The sequence below is a fragment of the Chiloscyllium plagiosum genome, unplaced genomic scaffold (genome assembly GCF_037043375.1).
Source record: "Chiloscyllium plagiosum isolate Xiang-an unplaced genomic scaffold, Cpla_swu_hap1 HiC_scaffold_4, whole genome shotgun sequence".
NCBI classification, from domain to species: domain Eukaryota; kingdom Metazoa; phylum Chordata; class Chondrichthyes; order Orectolobiformes; family Hemiscylliidae; genus Chiloscyllium; species Chiloscyllium plagiosum.
Genome location: NW_028270142.1, coordinates 105590262 through 105611598, shown reverse-complemented (window position 1 = coordinate 105611598; position 21337 = coordinate 105590262). Strand labels below are relative to the sequence as shown.

General features: G+C 39.4%; 1 protein-coding gene across 1 annotated transcript in view; it reads left to right on the top strand.

Annotated features, from left to right (window-relative positions):
* Positions 1-4110, top strand: part of nagpa (N-acetylglucosamine-1-phosphodiester alpha-N-acetylglucosaminidase) — a 42819-nt gene extending 38709 nt beyond the window's left edge. Inside the window, exon 11 of the mRNA XM_043688028.2 lies at positions 1716-4110. Coding sequence (XP_043543963.2) covers positions 1716-1956 — 241 coding nt within the window. The 3' untranslated portion in view covers positions 1957-4110. The remainder of the gene's footprint in view (positions 1-1715) is intronic.
* Positions 4111-21337: the final 17227 nt, after the last annotated feature.

The window sequence follows — 21337 nt, the reverse complement described above, 5'->3', positions numbered from 1 at the left end:
ACAGTAACCAATGTATGATTGAAATGCATCTCCCATTTGAGCAAGCTGATTACTTTTTCATTTTTGTTCATAATTCCACATTATTTTCAAATGGCAAAAAAAAAAGTTCCAGGAATAAAATCTGATCATCTTAAAAACATGCCATTTTAAGTTGTTCATTTAGTATAAAATATATCACGATAGTTGGGTTGGTGTTTTTGTACATTTAGCCAACCAAGGTTTTTGATCAAAGTCTGATCACTACATTTAAATCTCCAAACTGCTAAGAAACATCCACTATGATTTACATAGCCTCTGACTATAAAGCCATATTCCACTTATCTAATTCCTGAGCAGGTCAATCTCGCTTCAGCAAAGTTAATGCACTATTTAACTAGATTAACTAAATTGATATAGGTAAAGTTAAAAACCTCACAACACCAGGTTATAGTCCAACAGGTTTAATTGGAAGCACTAGCTTTCGGAGCACCGCTCCTTCATCAACCACCTGAGTGGTGCTCCAAAAGCTAGTGCTTCCAATTAAACCCGTTGGACTATAACCTGGTGTTGTGTGATTTTTAACTTTGTACACCCCAGTCCAACACCGACATCTCCAAATAATGATATAGGTAAAATTTGCATCTGTGATAAATCAATGAGCCAGGACCAGAAGGGGCCACTGAGATTAGTGGGACAGTTAAGCTAAGTGTATAAAAGCAAAATCATGCAGATGCTGGAAATCTGAAATTAAAACTATTATGTCTATTAGTTACAAACTTTGATCCTCAGCCACTAGTCCAAGCAACATTCATCAGTACTATTTTGTGCTAATTTAGTGGGAATGGACAAAATATGTCCAACCTGAAAAGGGCAAATCTGAAGTGAGCCCATCATTCTTGGAGCCATTTTCCTAAACACCTATTGTGTCCACTTTCGTATATAAATGGAATGAATTTGGAATTGAATTGTCATTACCTGCTTCTCTACTATTGGAAAATGGAGCATGGAATCCTCTTCCATCATTAAACTGGTTTATTAGTCCATTTTGATGACTGATGACAAAATTGTGCTAACAGAAAAGTGAGTATCTTTGCGGATTAGTTAAGCTACTGATCTTGGTTCATTTATCTTGTAATAAGCAGCATTGTAACCTGTTTGTTCAGTAGCCTTTGTTTCAGGTTGCTTCAAATACCATTTCAACAATGCTCTGATTTTTTTTTGCCAAATGACTTCCCTTCTCTTTGCACTTAGCAGAACAGATTTTGCTTACTAGATGAGTGGCTAGTTATATTTCTCATTCTTTTGTTTAGGATGTTCACTGCAAATGCAGAGAAATTATTGGTCAAATCTCATGGCAACCTCAATATCAGTGATACAAATCTAGTTCAAGGCTTTGAATTAACAAAATATTCCTTTTTCAGTTGAGTGTCTTCACCTTATCTCCGAATACAAAAAAACTTAAGTCGCTTATTTTAGCAACTTTTTTTCATAATGACTGCCAAGAGCTGCCCCATTGGTGACTGAAGGAGCGATTGAGTGATCTGAATGTTACACTGTTTTGGACCTTAGTTTCTTTCCCTTTATGGTTTGAAACTAGATGCCTTGTTTTTAAGAATTCTTTCAAACAGTAGAAAGTCAGATATATGAAAATAAAGTTTGTTCTGTATTGTATTTGAGAAATTATACCAACTGCATGGTAAGGAAACATTAAAATGATATCTCTAATCTTTTGATAGGAAAGCTTGGATAATCATATTGATCACCCTTCTCGTCCTTTTAATCCTGAGCATGGCAGGAAATATTTTTCAATATTGTCAAAAAAATGGTTGTTCTGGATTCCGCAGTGAGTACTCCTATCAACGATTGAATGCATCTAATGGACAATTAACTTTTATGGACTTCCCTGAAATTATCCCATTGAAACAGACTAATTCATCTATTGAAGAAGACAGAAGCTCAGAACCTATGAATTTTTAACAACTTTATATTTGCATGTGGATACAATCTCTACTGCTGCCTTGTTTTATTTCTAACAAAGAGCAGCTGAATTTGTTTTGAATAAGGAGAACCTGAATGGGTTTCCTGTGAACTATATCTACAGCCAGTTGTCACCTAGACATCATCCTCAGGAATTGCAACACTGTGAAAGAAATGTACTTCTGCATGTGAGAGAATAACTTGAAATAATATCAAAATACACTAGAATTCATTTGCCACGTTTCCAATCATAAAATCTGAAGATATATTTTTGGCAAGATGGTTTCCTTTCACATCTTTTATTTTGTACCATAATTTTGTTTAATGTGACCAAATACATAAACTTAACTTATATTCCATAAACTTTAAATATTCAGGGTGATTTGATCTAATTTTTCAAGATAATATGGTGAACTGTTCAGGTTAATTGGTAGAAACTATTTGGGACTATCAGTCCCAATAGCTGATTGGGACGTCTCCAACAAGGAAAGCATAGCCTAAAATTTAGAACTAAACCTTTCAGGTAAACTTAGGAAGCATTTCCATATGCCATGCTTGAGGTTTGGAAGTCTTGCCTACAAATAACAATTGATACAAGGTCAATTGTTAATTTTAAGTCTGAATTGATTTTTGTTAAGAAAAGGATATAGGGAAATTTTGAGTATATGGAGTTAGGTTACAAATCAGCCTTTGATTTCACTGGAATAAATTAAAGGGATTAACTGGTTTAGTCCTCTTAGTGTTTTTAATAAATCGCAGGTATTCATAAATTAACGAGATGCTTTACCTGTTAAATCAATACTGTACTTGTGACATGGGAATCAGAATTAAATGTATGGTTTGACTACTGCTCATGCATGTCAGCTGATTCTGAATGCAATTCGCCAAACTGGTGATTTGGGTAAATTCTACATCAGCATTTGTTCTTCATCTCAAAGGACAGCTAAATTCCCACATTAACAACATTTTTAAAAGCGTTTGGAGAAATACATAGATAGAAAAGGTTTAGAAGGATATGGGCCAAGTGCAGGGAAGTGGGGTTAGCGTGGCTGGACATTTTGGTTGGCATGGAGCAGTTTGGGCCAACGGGCCTGTTTCTGTGCTGTAGAAATCTGTGACTCTGTGGTGTAATTACTGTATATTTATTACAGACGGTTAAAATTAAGTTTAAACTTTTTTCTATACTGCCTGTTCTTGGAACGTACTGATGAATGGGGTCTTGACTTCAAGCAGTTAAGGCAACTTAAAACTGAAATTGGTATCAATCTAAGAACTTGCTCAAAGTATTGCTGACTGGAGTAAACAAAATGCAATGCCCTTGCTTTGCCTCCAGATTTTTACACTGTTCTTTGGAAAACACAATTCCTTCGCACTTAATGTTCTTGGGCTATGCAATGGGACAAGGTACGATAAAATTGATATTTACCATTGCATGTCCATTTGCTTTCAAAATATTTTATCTGCTGATTGCGTATTCTTACATTATACAGCATTCTTGGCATAAGTGGTTCCCAAGATTCCATCAGTTCTGCTCTGTAAATGATAATGCCATAAATGAGACTAACAAAGATGGATGTGCTTGTGATTTTGCAAAGTATCACCTCATCAATTCTTTGGCTTATGATGCTGCATGAGAGTAACATTTACACACACAATTGTGGGCACCACTTCAAATCCTATTTTGTTGCTAATGGATGATTGAGAGTGCCAAATATTTAACTGCCATATAAATCTTTCTCTGGATGCCAATGAAGTTTTTCTTAAATTATGCCTTAATTGAGATTAAGGTGAAATCATGGAGCCATTTTGGCTGAGTCAGCTATATAAATTTTGTGCTGTAGAGAGGAAGCATAGATTTGAAAGTCAAATTAACAATGTGTTGGTTGAAAAGATGTTGCTCTTGTATCAGATTATGAATGACAAAAGTATTCTATCGATCTGCATTTCATAATGCACTTTAGTATTGTTCTCAGCTGGGATTTATCAAGTTATTGGTTTTAATTTTAAAATGTTAGATTTTCATCTGTCAGTCTGGAATGTAATTTTTTCAAATGTTGTTAAATAATTCTTGTGCTAAGTTCTGACTTTTTCATAGAGCCTGTTGAGAAATTTACATTATTGCTGTAACCTGCAATCTAATCATGGTGAATTTGACTTGGAAAGTGGTTGCCTACTTTTATCTAATGGAATGAATGGCATAAATTCCCCATCTTGCTTTCATAACATCCACAATTCATCCAATTTGTTAACCTATCCACTTGACTTGGCTAAGCAATTGTTGTGGATTCTTTTTATTCTTAAAGATACACAAATACAATATTTGTTTTAATTGGGAGATCATGTCCTTGATTTCTACTTTTAAAATTCCAATCTTTACCACTCTCCACTGAGATTACAAGATCACAAAACACCTTCCTTACAAAAGACTTATTAAAATATATTGAACTTTAAATGTTGTTTAGCATATATTCAATGCATTTTGTTTAAATACTAAAACGATGGTGTGTGCTCTGTAGTTAAAGCAATATCTGGCAAGTTATCTACCAGATGACCGAATAAAGATATTGCTTTGATCTCATTGAAACAATGATCTCATTCGACGTAACAGCACTGTTCACCTCCATCAACATCGACCTGGCAAAGGAAACACTTATCACACTTTTAGAAGAGACCATCACACACACCCCAACCACCATCAATCACATTACCAACGAAAACATCATGAAGCTAGTGGACCTGTGCCTCACCACCCACTTCACCTTCAACAACATAAACTACAAACAAACCAACGGAACACCCAATGGATCTCTGCTATCAGGATTCATAGCAGAAGCAGTAATGCAAAGACTAGAACAAACAGCCCTACCAACCATCAAACCAAAAATCTGGGTTCGCTACATAGATGACACCTTTGTCATCACAAAATGAAACAAGATAGAAGAGACATTTAACATCATCAACAACACCCTCACAGGCATAAAGTTCACCAAGGAGGAAGAAACCGACAACAAACTCACATTCCTAGACATCACAGTCGAAGGAAAGGACAACGGAGACCTACAAACCTGCGTATGCAGAAAACCAACAAACACTGACCAAATGCTTAACTACACCAGCAACCATCCCATCACACACAAACGAAGCTGTATCAGGACACTATTCCAATGAGCCACCTCACACTGCAGCACAGACGAACATCGGAAAACAGAGGAGAACCACCTATACATATTCAAGAAGAACGGATACTCAAAAGATATAGTCCGCAGATTCCTCAAGAACAAACCACGACAAGCAGACCAAACACAGCCAGAAACCCTAACCACCTTACCATACATCAAAGAAGTTTCAGAAATGACAGCCAGAACTACTAAGACCCCTCGGGATCCTAGTAGCACAGAAACCCACCAACACTCTCATACAAAAACTAACAAACTTAAAAGACCCAGTACAACCATAGACAAAACCAATGTTGTCTACAAAATTCCATGCAAGGACTGCCACAAACACTGCGTAGGACAAACAGGAAGAAAGTTAGCCACCAGGATACACGAACACTAGCTAGCCACAAAAAGACAAGACCCTCTCTCTCCCTCATAGCCCTACACACAGAGGAAAAAAAACACCATTTTGACTGGGAGAACACATCTATCCTGGGACAGGCTAAGCAAAGACATGCCAGAGAATTCCTAGAGGCCTGGCACTCCAAACACAATGCCATAAACAAACACATTAATCTAGATACCATCTATCAACCCCTCAGAAAATGAACAGGAAATGACATTACCACAAACCCCAGGAACCCCATCCAGGACAAACCTATAAACAGAAAGCAGGAGACAACAGCTTCGCTTCACTTGGAGGTTGCCACTGATGATGTTACCTAACCAGGTAATGAAATGTCTGGATATCAAACCTACAGCTCAGCGAGCAAACCTACACCCTAAACCTCAACTTGAGCTACAAACCTTGCAAAAATTGTTTTTACTGTAATAACATGATGGATATTTCCTCATTTTAAAAACAATTGTTAGGCAAATCACACCAGACCTATTCTGCTAGAATTCATGTCACAAGTGTCAAGCAATGACCATTTTTCCAACAAGAGGGAATCTAACTAGTGATGGTAATTTATTGCTGTTACCATTGACCAGAAACTGAACAGGATCAGCCGCTTAAATATTGTGGCCATAAGAGAAGGTCAGAGATTAGGGATCCTGTGGCAAATAATTCATCACCTCCTTCCCCAAAGCATATCTCCATCTATAAATCAGGAGTGTGATGAAATGCTCTTCCTACTTGACTGGATGAGTTCAGTTCTGACAATACTCTCACTTAACAGCACCCAAGACAAGGCAGTCTACGTGGTTGGCATCCCAACCATCATTTTCAAAACTCTCTCCCTCCACCATTAGTGGCAGCAGTGTGTACTTCTACAAAATGCACTGCAGCGACTCGCTAAGGCTTCAATATACCACCTTTCAAATGTGCAGCCTTTTTCCACCAAGAAGAACAAGGACAGCAGATAGATGGGAACCCCTGTAAGCTGTCCTCCAAACTACATACCATCCTGACTCAGAACCATATCACCATCTCTTCACTGTCAGCAGTATAGAGATCCCTTGGGGTTCCATTGCTTTGTAATTAGAAGCTGGAATAAAAATGGGTACAGGCTGTCATGCATCAGCAATATGGACGGCACCCCAATGAACTTTGATATGCCAGGGAACAGAACTGTGGATAAGATTGGAGTAAAGGCAATTTTAGTTAAGACTAATGGCCATGAAAAGAGTTGATTCGCTGTGGTACTTGGTTGTATGGCAGAAGGAACAAAGTTAAAGCCTATGGTGATTTTTAAGTGGAAAATACTGTTGCCCAAACAGAAATTTCCAAAAGGCGTTGTTGTCCTTATCCATGAAAAAGGATAGATGGATGAAGGTGGCTGCACGACTTGGATTAGGGTGGTCTGGAATATGCGACCAGGTAGACTTAGAAAGGGAAAAAGCTTACTGGTTTGGGATATGTTCAGATCACATAGAGTGAAAAGTGTTATCACTGATGTTTGAACCAACAAGACTGCAATGATTCATGGGGGCCTTACAAGCATGGTGCAGCCACTGGATATTAGCATAAATAAACCCTTTAAGGACTTAGTACGGAAGAAATGAGACACATAGATGCTAGAAGGGGAAAATCGCTTCACAAAAGGTGGCAACATACATGCTCCATTACTTGCAATTGTATGTGAGTGGATTGTTGAGTCCTGGAAGGAAATGTAAAATTAAATTGTGAAAGCCTTAAAAAATTGTGAAATTTCTGATGCTTTAGGTGGTACAGAGGATGACTATTTGTGGTTAGATGGAAATGATGGCAAATCAATTGATGATCACCTTTGAGAGTGCAGTTGAAGATGATCCATACGATGATATGCTTGACCCAGATGACTAGAATGAATTATTCAGTGGTCCAACTGATGAGGGCAGTGAATTTGAAGGATTCTAATGGAGTTTTGCATGTACCGGTAAGTTTTCTTTGAAGCAGCTATCCCATAATATTTATGATATACAGTGAGAAGAGTTTTTTGCTGTGAATATCAGTTTTTTAATGTAAAGTGTTTATCGTGTATTATTAAGTTTCATGCGGTCTTTTTTTCTTAATAAAATATTATCAAGCTTTTTTTTTGTTTTTACTGCTCCTCTGGTGTATTTTGTGAATTGTGTGTTGTACAAATAGCGTCGGTAGATGGCCTGACCACCTGTTAGTATGCCTATTAACTTTTCTACATATATGTAGACTTACATGCACTTTATGTTACTGTTAACTGAAATACGACTACTGTTCTACCACAGCAGGCAGAATGGAGACAGTTATTCTGTAGATAAGTATTTAATAAATAGTAGCCATAATTATTTTTCCTTTTGTTTCTTATTTTAGAAAGAGATTTGGCTCTTGTTTCTCCATTTTTGACTCACGCCAAATATGAATTTCATGCCCTTGAAAACAATACCTCGTGTATAAGTCGACCCTCTAATTTCAGCCTTAAAAGAAAAGGTCTTCAAAACTCTACCTATATGTGAGTATATATGGTAATTTTTATAAACCTCTATAAGGTCAGTCTTCAGCCTCTGATGTTCCAGAGAAAAACATCCCAGCCTATCCAGTCTCTCCTTATAACTCAAACCTTCCAGTCCAAGCAACATCCTTGTCATTTTTTCTGCACCCTTTCTAGTTGAACAACATTCTTCGTATAGGAGGGCAACCAGAATTGTACGCAGTATTCCAAAAGGAGCCTCACCAATATCTTGTACAGCTGCAACATAACATCCCAACACCTATACGTACATTGAACCAAAAGTTGTATTCACCCATGAGAAATTGTAGCTGCTGCTCAATGAATACTGACATTAAACTCTTCAAGGTCTCTAGCACAGAGCAACAGAGTTTCTATTACAGTGCCTTCTTGGAAAGTGTAGGTCACCAAACATTTTGGCTTATTAAATGACAATGGATCAAAATTAAAATTGACAATGAATTTCCTAGTACAATCCTTTAATTTTTCTGGTGTCGTTTTTCTTGAGTGTCATTACCAAATAGATTCACAAAGTAACCACCCCCACTCAACAACTATCCTGGGACACATTAAAAAGGACAGACCACGCTGGACTTAACTTATGTCCTGTCCCTGTCATGTCACAGCATGTTATAGAAACAAGCCATAACATGTTCTAATATGTCCCTTAAAAATATTGTACTGGAAAGCATATTCTACCAACAGGAAAATGAACAGGTGCTGAATATTTACCAATCATGTGTGTACACATTAGTTTTACATTGCAACTGGGAAAGAATTTGCATAAAGTGCAGCAGACTTTCCAATGCGATTAACAACATTTTTTTAGTTAAAGATGTTAAATTTCCTTCCTTGTCACCTGTTTTGTCCACCTGACCCAGAATTAATTTTAACTAGTATAAACCCACATTCCATATACAAATTACATTAACATATTAACCCCTACACACTTCCTGGCTGCAAGGTATTTCTACCACTAGAGTTAATCCTCTCATTTATTAATATTCCCTCACTACATTATACATTATCAATTGGTTGAAACATTAAAGCCCTCTTTAACAGTCAAGTATTACATGAATAATTTGTTTCAGATGTGTTTTGGTGCTCCATTATTGTTTGCTCCATTTCCATCTCCTCTTCATCCAAACAGCTTCATGAACATAAGCATCCTCATTTTGGCTGTGACCAGGAAGCAATACTATATGCCAAAGCCATGACAGGTAGCAGCAAATGATCAACCATCACAGGGACAAAAATTCTTTTGGCTATCCCTCTATTTTTGTTATTGACAACCAAACACTTTAACATCTGCCATAGAAAAAAAACTTAATCAAGAATTGTAGAAATATATTGCAAATGAAAACAAACTACAAATTACAGCAGTTTTCAATATTCCTTCGCCTATGCAGTAATATATTGGTAAGAACTTACAGAAGTCCATCAGCTTAGTAAAGTACAGTAAACAGGTTTATAACATTTAGTTCTGAGTATTTAAATCAAATCTGGTAATTTCAGAAAATTAAGTAGAAAATAATTGATATAAGTAGGAGAACAATAAATAAATATTGACAACAAAGTGAAATAATTGATATGTGTGGGAGAAAATCAGTAAATATTGACAACAAAGTAATTAGGTTCAATATAAGATAGATAATACTCAAAGTTTAGCATTGGCTGTTATAAAATTAGTAAAAGAAGAAATTATACATTGTAAGTATTCTTTTGTGTCAGATTGTACATTCAAAACTCATTTCTATGAAGATCAATTTGACTTTCACAATAGCTATTGAATAAGCCACCCATTTTAATCTTTTCCAATTTCCTGACCTGCCACATGATTTCTTTGGAACTAGACAGCATTTAGGGCTTAGTAATGTATCTTTGGCTCCATCCAGGACAACATGCAAGTACTTCCAAACTGATCTTGTCTTCCTATAATATCACCAACATTCTTCCTCCAAATTCTCATTTATCCACATCTCATATCCCACCTTATATTCCCCAAGCATAGAGCCGCAACACACTTAATGACTCCTAAACCCTAGCCTCACCCTCCATTTGTTGAGTGCACCTTCTGTTCAAATTTCCCTATGCGTATAGAAAATGCTGTTGAAAGCATCTTGGTGAGATACTACACTGCATGTTGTAGATAGTACACACTGCTGATGCTGTCAGTGGTGGATGGAGTGACAATTAAATGGGCTGAGTTGTCCTGAATGGTATCAAGTATTATGAATGTTATTAGTGCTACACTCATCCAGGCAATTGTAAAGTACTCAGTCACACTCTAGATCATGACTTGTAGTTGGTGGAGCCAGGAGGTGAGTTACTGGCTTAGAATTTCTAGTCTTTGATCTGCTGTTGTAACCACAGCATTTATATGACTGATTCAGTTCAGTTTTTGATTACTGTTAACACTGTTGGTGATAATAGTAGATTTAGCATGGGAGTTTATTGAACGTCAAGGGGCAATGGGTGGTTAGTCTGTTGATGGAGATGATCATTGCCTGAAATTTGTGTGATGTGAATGTTACTTGTGACTTAGTGACCTAAAACTGGAATTAGTTAAAAATCACACAACACCAAGTTATAGTCCAACAGGTTTAATCGGAAGCACACTAGCTTTCGGAGTGTCGCTATCACCTGATGAAGGAGCGATGCTCCGAAAGCTAGTGTGCTTTCAATTAAACCTGTTGGACTATAACTTGGTGTTGTGTGATTTTTAACTTGGTACACCCCAGTCCAACACCGGCATCTCCAAATCATAAAACTGGAATGTTGTTCATGTCTTGCTGTAAATAGATGTCAGATACTGAAGTAGTCAACAAATTGTGAATGGTGCTGAGTGTTGTGCAGTTATCACTGAACATCTCCATTTCTGAGCTTAGTTCTGATGGTTAGGCTTATGACACCATCCTGAGGAACTCCTACAGAAATAACCTGTGAGTGAGATGATTGGCCTCCAAAGATCTTTTGTTTTAGGTACAACTCCAACAATTAGAGAGTTTCCCTATGATTCCCATTGAATCCAGTTTTGCCATGCTCTTTGATGCCACAATCAGTTAAATATATCCTTGATGTCAAGAGTAGTCATTGTCATTGACAACTGCAGTTCAGCTGTTTTGTTTATCTTTGGACTGAGTCTGTAATGAGGTCAGGAGCTGAGTGGCCCTGGTGGAATCCAAACCAAGGCTTAGTGAACGAGTAACCACTGAAAATGTGCTGGGTAATAGTACTGTTGATGACACCCGCAGCATTCTCCTGGCAAACGTCCAAGCTATTGAAAACAAGCCAGACAAATTTTAAAGCTCGACTCACCTGGGCGGCATGGTGGCTCAGTGGTTAGCAGTACTGCCTCACAGCACCAGGGTCCCAGGTTTGATTCCAGCCTCGGGCGACTGTCTGTGTGGAGTTTGCACATTCTCCCCGTGTCTGCATGGGTTTCCTCCGGGTGCTCCGGTTTCCTCCCACAGTCCAAAGATGTGCAGGTCAGGTGAATTGGCCATACTAAATTGCCCATAGTGCTAGGTGCATTAGTCAGAGGGAAATAGGTCTGGGTGGGTTACTCTTCGGGGGGTCAGTGTGGACTGGTTGGACCGAAGGGCCTGTTTCCACACTGTAGGGAATCTATTCTAATCTAATCACTTAGCAAAGGGAATTAAGAGGTTGCTGTGTACTCTGTGAGATATAGCTCATTCCTGCTTTACAACCTGAAGGCTCCTCAATCCATGGAAGGACTACACAACATCCTTGGGCAAGGCAAAGGGCAGAGGAATCTGCCTTTCGATCAACACCTCTTGGTGCTCGGAAATCACGATCCTAGTAAGTTTTTACTGCTCTGCAGGCCTACAATATCAGTGAAGAGCCATCCCTACTACCTGCGCAGGAGTTTGCTTCTGCTATCGTGACAGCAGTTTACGTCCTACTCCATGAGGAAGTGAAGAGCGTACTTGATTAAATATGCACCGCTATAAATAGCCTTGAAATGGAATACCCTGTGGCCTTGTTCATCATAGCCAGTGACTTCAACCGGCCAAGTTCAAGAATGTACTACCAAAATATCATTGACATGTCTCCTGTCCCACCAGCGGGCCAACCATCAAAGATGCCTACCTCTCCATTCTTCGCCTTTATTTTGGTAAATCATACCATAAGGCTGTGCTCCTTCTCCTAGCTTACAAGCAGAAACTGAAGCATAAGGATCTGATGTAGAAAATTGTACAGTGATGTTCTGAGGTAATGGATGAGCTCTGACATGACTGCTTGGAGTTGATGGACTGGTCCACATTCAGGAACTCAGAGGCCAAATTAAATGAGTCTGCCACTACCATCACAGACTTCATCAGTAAATGGGTAGAGGACTGCTTGCCAAAGAATCTGAGTGTTCCCCAATCGGAAACCATGGATGAACCACAAGATCCACTCCGTACTGAAGTCCAGGTCTGACGCTCCCAAGTTGGGTGACCCTGACCTATACAGGAGATCTAGGTATGATGTTTACAAAGCCATCAGGGAAGCTAAGAGACAACACCAGACTAAACTAGACTCCCAGACTAACCACACAAACGCATGTTCACTGTTGCAATGCTCTCCAATGAGCTCAATGCATTCTATGCTCATTTTGAACAGAAGGTCAGTGAAGCAATGTAACTTGCCCCAACAGCCTCGGTTGCAATTGTATCCACAGGCACTGCCTTAGATGTTAGATTGGCCTTCTCGTGAGTGAATTCACGGGAAGCGACTGGTCTGTCTGGAGTCCTGGTGGGCCAGCTGATAGACGTATTTGCAGACATCTTTAATGTCTCCCTACTACAATATGAGGTTCCCCACTGGCTTGAATTGTATTGAATTAAATTAAATTTATTGTCACGTATGCCATGGCACAGTGAAAAGCTTTGTCTTGTGAGCAATACAGGCAAATCACATAGTTAAGTCGCGTAGATAAGTAAATAATAGGTAAACAGCAGCAAAAATACATGTACAAGCAAATGTTAAGAGTTTGTGAGTCCATTCAGTATTCTTACAACAGTAGAGTAGAAACTGTTATGAAACTGGCTGGTGCGTGTGCTCAGGCTTCTGTACCTTCTCCCCGATGGTAGAGGATGTAGAAAAACAATGCCAGGATGGGATGGATGGATCTTCATGAATGCTGGCGGCCTTTCCTTGACAACGGGCCTGTTAGATGGATTCTATAGATGGAAGGTTGGCCTTTGTGATTGTCCGTGCCAAGTTCACCACTCTCTGTCTCTGACCTTGAATGATACAGTTGCCATACCAGGTAGCGATACATCTAGACAGAATGCTCTTGATGGTGCACCTATAAAAGTTGGCAAGGGTATTCGCCGTCATGCCAAATTTCCGCAGCTGCCTCAGGAAGAAGAGATGTTGGGCCTTTTTATCCAGTGCATACAAATGCAGAGTCCAAAAAAGCTTGTTGTAGATGACCACTCCCAGGAGCTTGACACTCTCCACTCGTTCCACCTCTGCTGTTAATGTGTAGGGGAGCATGAGTAACATCCTGCCGAAAGTCAATAATGAGTTCCTTGGTCTTGCTGGCATTGAGAGCTAGATTGTTCTCGGTGCACCATTTTTCAAGGTCTTCCATTTTCTGTCTGTAGTGTGTTTCGCCGCCATCTGAGATTCAGCTGACTATGGTGGTGTCATCAGAGAACTTGTAAATGGCATTAGTATGGTATAACTGCAGCCTCCCAGATTGCCTTGATCCACTACAATTTGCCACGACAGGTCCATGGCAGTTGCCAGCTCCCTGGCCCTACACTCATTCCTGTAACATCTGGGTAACTAGGACACCTGCATCAGACTTCTATTTATTGACCTTAGCTCAGCCTTCACCATCATAATTCCAAAATACTCATCTCCAAACCTCAAGACCTCAGACTCCGCTCCCCCCATGTAACTTGATCCTCGATTTCCTGACCCACAGACTGCAATCAGTAATGTAGGTGACAACACCACCTCCACAATAATGTTCAACACCAGTGCCTCACAAGGCTGCATACTCTGCCTCTTACTATACTCCATATACACTCACAAATGTATGGCCAAATTCTGCTGTAACTTCATTTACAAATTAATTGCTTGCACCACTGCAGTGGCTCGGATCTTAAACAACAACGAGACAGACTACATGAAAGAGATAGAGAGCTTAGTGGCATGGTGTAAAGACAACAATCTCTCCCTCAATGTTGACAAAATGAAACAGCTGGTCATCAAATTCAGTAAGTGGAATAGAGGACACGGCCCTATCAATGGTGCTGACAGTGGAGGTGGTCGAGAGCTTCAATTTCCAAGTAGTAAATATCACGAACAACCTATCGTGGTCTATCCATGTTGACGCTACAGTCAAGAAAACATAACAATGCCTGTACTTCTTCAAAAGGCTAAGGAAGTGCAGCATGTGATATAAATGACACAGTATCCCCTTTAGGGCATCTGTATCCAATGTGAACAGTGCAAACAAATGTGTTCAAAGACAGAAATTGCTGGAAAAACTCAGCAGGTCTGGTAGCATCTGTGGAGAGAAAGAGTTCTCATTTAGGATCCATTGATCCTTTTTCTGAACTTGGGGCAGAATTGAGGGAGAGGAGTAAATGGTAGGTGGAAATGGAGTCCAGGGAGAAAGAAAAACAGTTGGGCAGAAAAAGGCATGGCTAAAGGTCAGTCTGGGAGAATTAATAGCTGCTAATGGGGACTGGCTGTGGCTGACTATTGGTTGTCTGTGACGGCAGCCCATGTGTGGCAAAGTCGTGTTTTGGGGGTTGAGGTAAGAACATGGGGAAAATGTGCTCAGGCCCTAAAATTATTGAACTCAATATTGAATCCCGAAGGCTGCAGGTTCCCAAGTAGAAAATTAGGTGTTGTTCTTCCAGCTTGTGCTGAGCTTCACTGGAACACCGTAGCAAGCCTGAGACAGAAATGTTGGACAGGGAACAGGGTGGTGTATTGAAATGGTAGGCAACCAGAAACTCATTTTTGCAGACAGAACATAGGTTTCTACAAAGTGGTTGCTCAGCCTCCGTTTCGTCTCCCCAGTGTGGAGCAGACCACATGTGTCATTCAAATATTGTCACTCCCTAATCAATCAGATTAAAGAACTAACAGCAAACGGCACAGTGACTGAACCAGCAACTGCAAATTGGATTATATTCAATGTGCCGATAAGATACAGAAAGCTTCACCACTATTTTTGCAGTATACTTTGGCCCAGTATTATCTTGTAGCAGATGGTATAAGGGCAGATCAGTGTGATACCATAAGGAAGGTTGGTTTTGTAACACAGAAGATCAGGGCCCGAATAACACTATGATCATACAAGTTTTTGACTTGAGAAAATTGATTTACTTTTCACCAAATGGGAAAGATAGTCAAAGTTATTAAAAATGATATGATTAGGTCTGGCTACTCTCGATAGTGGAAGTGGTTACACTGCACCACATTTGTAGTGATTAGATTTGATAGTAAAATGGTATAAAGTGTTGATTTCAAACTGGTTGACTACCTTACAGTTTCTTAACAACAATGCCATTGTATTTGTTGTTTCACCATTTGTTGGTATTTTCACCATTGTTTTTTTGGCAGAATATTTTGAGTTTTAGTTATAATTTGGCATGTTGGTACTAGAGTCTCCTGTGTAAAAAAAACTCTTTTTGAAGGTAGAAAGACTGATTGTTCAATGGTATTCTGACACTGACTCATGAGCTGCAATGGTATGCGTTCATTGACACATATTGCTGAACTGACTCAGAAACAGCATGGAAAAATATGGATCTGCCTAGGTTACAGAATGATTTCCAAAATATTGAATTCTTAAAATTAGTAATTAAGTGACCAACAAAAATTAAATTTTAAAACGTATACAAGTAAGCAGGGGAGTTATTTCTGGTGCTCTGATCAATATTCATTTGTAGATCAACCTTTGAAAAGCACATTGTCTGATTTTTTTTATGGCATTGGTGTTTGTGAGAGTTTGCTGTACACAGTTTGATTGTGTGCATGTGCCCTCCATTACAGCAATGACTATATTTCAGAAGTACTAAATTGACTGTAAAGTGCTTGGAGATGTCCAATAAGTGTGAAAGATGCCATGTAAATATGTAGGATTTTTCTTTCTTTAAGGCATGCTGAACCTTTAAATAAGAACAAGAAAAACTTTAACAGAAGTTCAACTTTAATTTTGGCTCAGTAAACTGAGGTCTTCACATCATATTTTGGGGCACTTTTTCAACAACAGATCATTTAGTTTGCCTAGAAGACCCCACAGACCTTTTTTTTAAGATCACATGCAGCACACAATGGAACCAGTCAAATTGAGTAGTGTCATGCAAATAGTGGGTGTGAGGCTTCTATCTGTTCTCTCAGAAGGCCTCAATCTTGGCATTGTTCAACCAAATCTTGAGGAGCCTCAACATAATCCATGGACCACACCTGAGAACCACAATTGTATAACTAATAATTAAGAGCTTTATAGTGTCATTGTGGGAGCTTGAACTAAAGCAATTTGCTGAGGTGAGTTTTAATGAATATTTACCACTGCCGTATTTTAAGGATTATACAGCATGTGTGAACATTTATTATGCCTTCTGTTCTACTGCATATATACCATAGCTTATATAAAAGTCATGGATTGTGATCAACCAGCAACTACCTATTTTAGAGACAGAAAGGGATAAGAAAGTCCTAATGTGGATCAAGTAGACAAGATTGTATCGAAAACAAAAATGGCTGGAAAAGCTCAGCACATCCGGTAGCATCATGAAGAAATGTTAACTGCTAAGATTTTCCAGCCATTTCTGTTTATATTTCTGATTTACAGCATCCATCGTTCTTTCGGCTTTTAAACAATATTATATGTCTGACACTGACACTGGAAAATTAGAACTCAGTGTCAGGGCACTTTTTTAGATTAGATTCCCTACAGTGCAGAAACAGTCCCTTTCGGCCCAACAAGTCCACACCGACCCTCCGAAGAGTAACTCACCCAGACCCATTCCCCTGTTAATGCACCTATCACAATGGGCAATTTAGCATGGCCAATTCACCTGACCTGCACATTTTTGGACTGTGGGAGGAAACCGGGGCACCTGGAGGAAACCCACGCAGACACGGCGAGAATGTGCAAACTCCACCCAGACAGTCACCCGAGGCTGAAATCGAACCTGGGTTCCTGGCGCTGTGAGGTAGCAGTGCTAACCACTGAGCCACCGTGCTGCCCATTAATGAATGATTTCTGAGTTTGATTCATTTGTGTGAGCTGGAGACTTATGGCACGTAGATTTGTAACTTTCTCATATGGCTTCAAATAACTCTCCAAGTCAATGTCCTAATAATTAAACAAATTGCTGGAGAGACTCAGCAGGTCTGGTAGCATTCATAGGAAGAAAGCAGAATTAACTTTTTGAGTCAGGTTACTCTTCATCAGAACTGCTGATCTGATGAAGAGTCACTAGACTCCAAATGTTAACTCTTGATTTATTGAATATATCTATGGACTGAATTTTTGAAGCCTCTGAATGATATGGGCAATGGTGCAACAGTTGGTAAAAATTGGCAAGAATGAGAAATGATTTTCTCTCTGTTGAGAGACAAATGTCTAATATTCGGCTTAAGGTTTCAAGGGTTAGATGACAATATTGCTAGTGATCAGCAAGCTGCCAATTTATACATTAACATCTTATTATTTCTAACCTCATTTATACACAGATTGCTATTTTTCCAGGTATGCATGAAAAACTAGATGACAACAACTCATGACTTGAGAGTCAGAATGGTTACCTGGCGGCTGGAGTTCACTGGCATCTTCTCCAGAAATCTGTCTTGGCCAGCATTCCTCAACATCTAAGGGCAATGAACACTTGCACTCTCCATCCACAGAGATTATTATTGGCAAAGCACCAGCATCAGCATGGCACACATCAGATAAAGGAATGATACAGATCAGCACTTCATTGCTGCACTATCGAACAGGCATGCATCTTTTCATCGGAATAGGATGCATTTTTGGGCTCTTAGCTTGTTTTCTTAGCACTCGCTCAATTTGCAAATTACTTGGATGCTCACAGCATGTCTGCTTTGCCTATTAGCGCAGACAGAAAGTTTGTAATGTTTGCCAGTAATGGACAGTCAAAGGGGTGAATATGTTGCTCTATGAATCTGAGATACCTTAACGCTACATCTACAGTAGGTGGCAGCAGCTTGCAGGCAGAAACTCTACACTTTGCTGATGATACAAAAATTGGAGGGAGGGCAACTAGTGAGGATGTCATCAAGTCTGCAAAGGGATATAGGCAGGTTAAGCAAGTGCAGAAATTTTTTTTGGATGGAATATAATGTGGGAAAATGTGAGATGATACATTTTGTCAGGAAGAATAGAGGTGCTGAACAATATTTAAATTGAGAAATATGCAAAACGGATGGCTTTAGTAGTCCTCGTGTATAAATCACAAACATTTAGAATCTATGTTCAGCAGGTAATAGGGAAGATAAATGGAATGTTGGCCTTTATTTCAAAGGGAATGGAATATAAAAATAAGGATGTCTTGATCAAACTATACAAGGTACTAATCAGAACCCACAGCTGGAATGCTGTGAACAGTTTTGGTCCCCTCATTGGAGGAAGGATATACTGATATTGGAGGTAGTCCATAGAAGGTTTACTAGACTGATCCTGGATTTGGAGAGGTTGCTTTATAAGGAGAGGTTGAGTGGATTAGGGCTGTATTCATTAGAGTTTCAAGGAATGAAAGGCAACCTTGTTGAATGATGCTTGATTTGTAGAGGAATAAAAATAGAACTGTGGATATTGGAAACCTGAATCAAAAACAGAAAGCATTAGAGAACTGAAAATAGCTGGGTAGGGGTGGTATTTATGCTGATGATGAAGTGGGGTGTTTGTGAATCGAGTAGTTGGTGCCCAAAGAGAGAACGAGACTGAGAGAAAAAGAGAGAGGCAAATAAAGAAATTACTGATGAGAAGCCAAAAGAGAGAGATATACTGGGAAGAGGGCTAACAAGAAATGTAAATCATTGAAAATAGATTGACTGTACAAGAAGCCACCTATACAAAACAGAACCTAGGAATATGGCAGTAGATAACCAATATGGACAAAGGTATTCATATTTTTAATTTGTTGAACTTAATGTTGCATCCTGAAGACTACAAGGTAGCTAGGAAGATGAATTGGTGTTCCTCCAGTTTTCATTAAGTCTCAGTGAAGCACTGTAGCATGCCTGAGACAGAAATGTTGGCATTATGTGTTGAAGTGGCAAGCAAGTGGAACCTTGGGGTCATATTTACAGAAAAAGCATAGGTGATTGGCAAACCTAGTCTGTGCTTTGTCTTCCATCGTGGAGGAGACTATAGTGTGAGCAGCAAATATAGTAGACTAGATTGAATGAAGTGCAGAGAAATGGCTGCCTCACCTGGAAGGTTTGTCTGGGGCCTTGGGCAGATGCTTAAAGAGTCTTAGGAGACTTGACAGGGCAGATGTGGAGAGCTTGTTTCCTCCATTAGGAGAGTCTAGGAACAATGAGGATAACCTCAGAACAAGGTACTACCTTTTTAAAACAGAAATGATGAGGATTTTTTTTCTCTCAGATCGTAGAGACACAGGGAATCAAGGAAAAAGGCTGGAAACTACAGTTGAGGATTATGGGCTGAATGGTCTACTTCTGCTCTGACGTCTTATGGTCTTATGTGCTTCTACCAATGGCTATGTCTGAAAGTCTAAGCGTAGTAGTCCTTAGTCCAATCAAGGAGGATTATTGCCAGTCAGGGAGCTGGTCTGTCCTCAGTCAGAAAAGGAGGTGAGGTGTCCCAAGTGAGTGAATTCGAGGTGCAAAAGGCAGGAAGGATTAATGGTTTGAGGAAATGGGGTGGATAAGAGCCATTGAGGGAAGATTCTGCACACAATTGTTGTGTTGCCATAGTCTCACCTTATACTTTATATGTTACTCTCATTTGAGAGTGATGATTTAACCTGAGGGCCACCAAACCTCAGGCGAGGGAAGAGGTTGAGAAGGAGAGTCCTTCATGGTAACCTCAAACTGGTGATGGGAATTGAACCTACACTGTTGGCATCATACTGCTCTGTAAACCAACAATCCAGCCAACTGAGCTGAACTGCACACAATGTTGAGAGTGGTAGACCATGAGTCTTAGTAGAAGCTCGGTGCAGTAGCAGAGTTAGAGTGACCGTGAGGCAGAAAGAAAATGGTGGCACTTACCCTTGTAGAGTACAAAAGCTTATTAAAATTGTGGCATAATTGGTCAGAGCATGGATCCTGCACTGAACTGGGTGACTACTTAAGACCAGGCTGGCAGCTTTCAAAATGGTGTTTAGTTTAAATATGGCATCTGCAGCATAAATACCAAGAGGCCCTGGTACCAACATATACTGATGTCACTGCCTCGTGCAAGATTGTGCAAGAGCTGCATTGTGGTGGCATTGTACATACTTACTGCAATGAGCAGTGTAAAATTGTATGGGAAAAGTCGTTGGGCCTCATAGAGGCAACTCCCTAAAATTGACATTGACTAAATTTTGGGAAAATTTCAACACTTGTTTGGAACAATGGATAATTTCAAATAAAACCTGGTATGTCAACTTGCTTGAAATCAAGGTGCAATATTTTGCACAAAGAGAAATGCCTGTGTGGATGAGCATCTGTTTCACAATTTCTTTTGATTCAATAAAATTTTGCTATTCTGAGGTAGCCAGGTAGTGTGCATAATACGAAACATATTTATTGATGTATCGTGCTTCTTACTGGAAACTAGGGTTTTAGACAGTGATATATATTATTAACATTGATTTTGAACCTTATGCTTTATATGTAAATATTCAGATTTAAGAATATTGAGTTCAGCTGTGTAATTGCAAGATTTTCAACAAAACAGGCGGAATCATCCCAGGAACTGAACAGCTGATAAGAAAGTTGGGAAATCACATGAGAAGGTTCATGAGGACCTTCTTGAGATTAACAGAAACCAAATGTTGAACAGCAAAATAAGTTAGTGAAACGACACGACCAGCTGTCCTTAGTAGCCACACACGCAGATGACAGGCAACATGAGTTCGACTGGGACAACATTACTATTATAGGACAAGCCAAACAGAGAACAGCCAGGGAATTCCTAGAGGCATGGCACTCATCCACAGATGCTATCAACAAACACATCGACCTGGACCCAATATACCGGCCACTGCAGCGGACAGCTGGAACTGACAACCGGAAGCGGCAGAGACAAACCACTATAAATGCCGGAGGAAACAACACAGAAGCGCTTCACAGGAG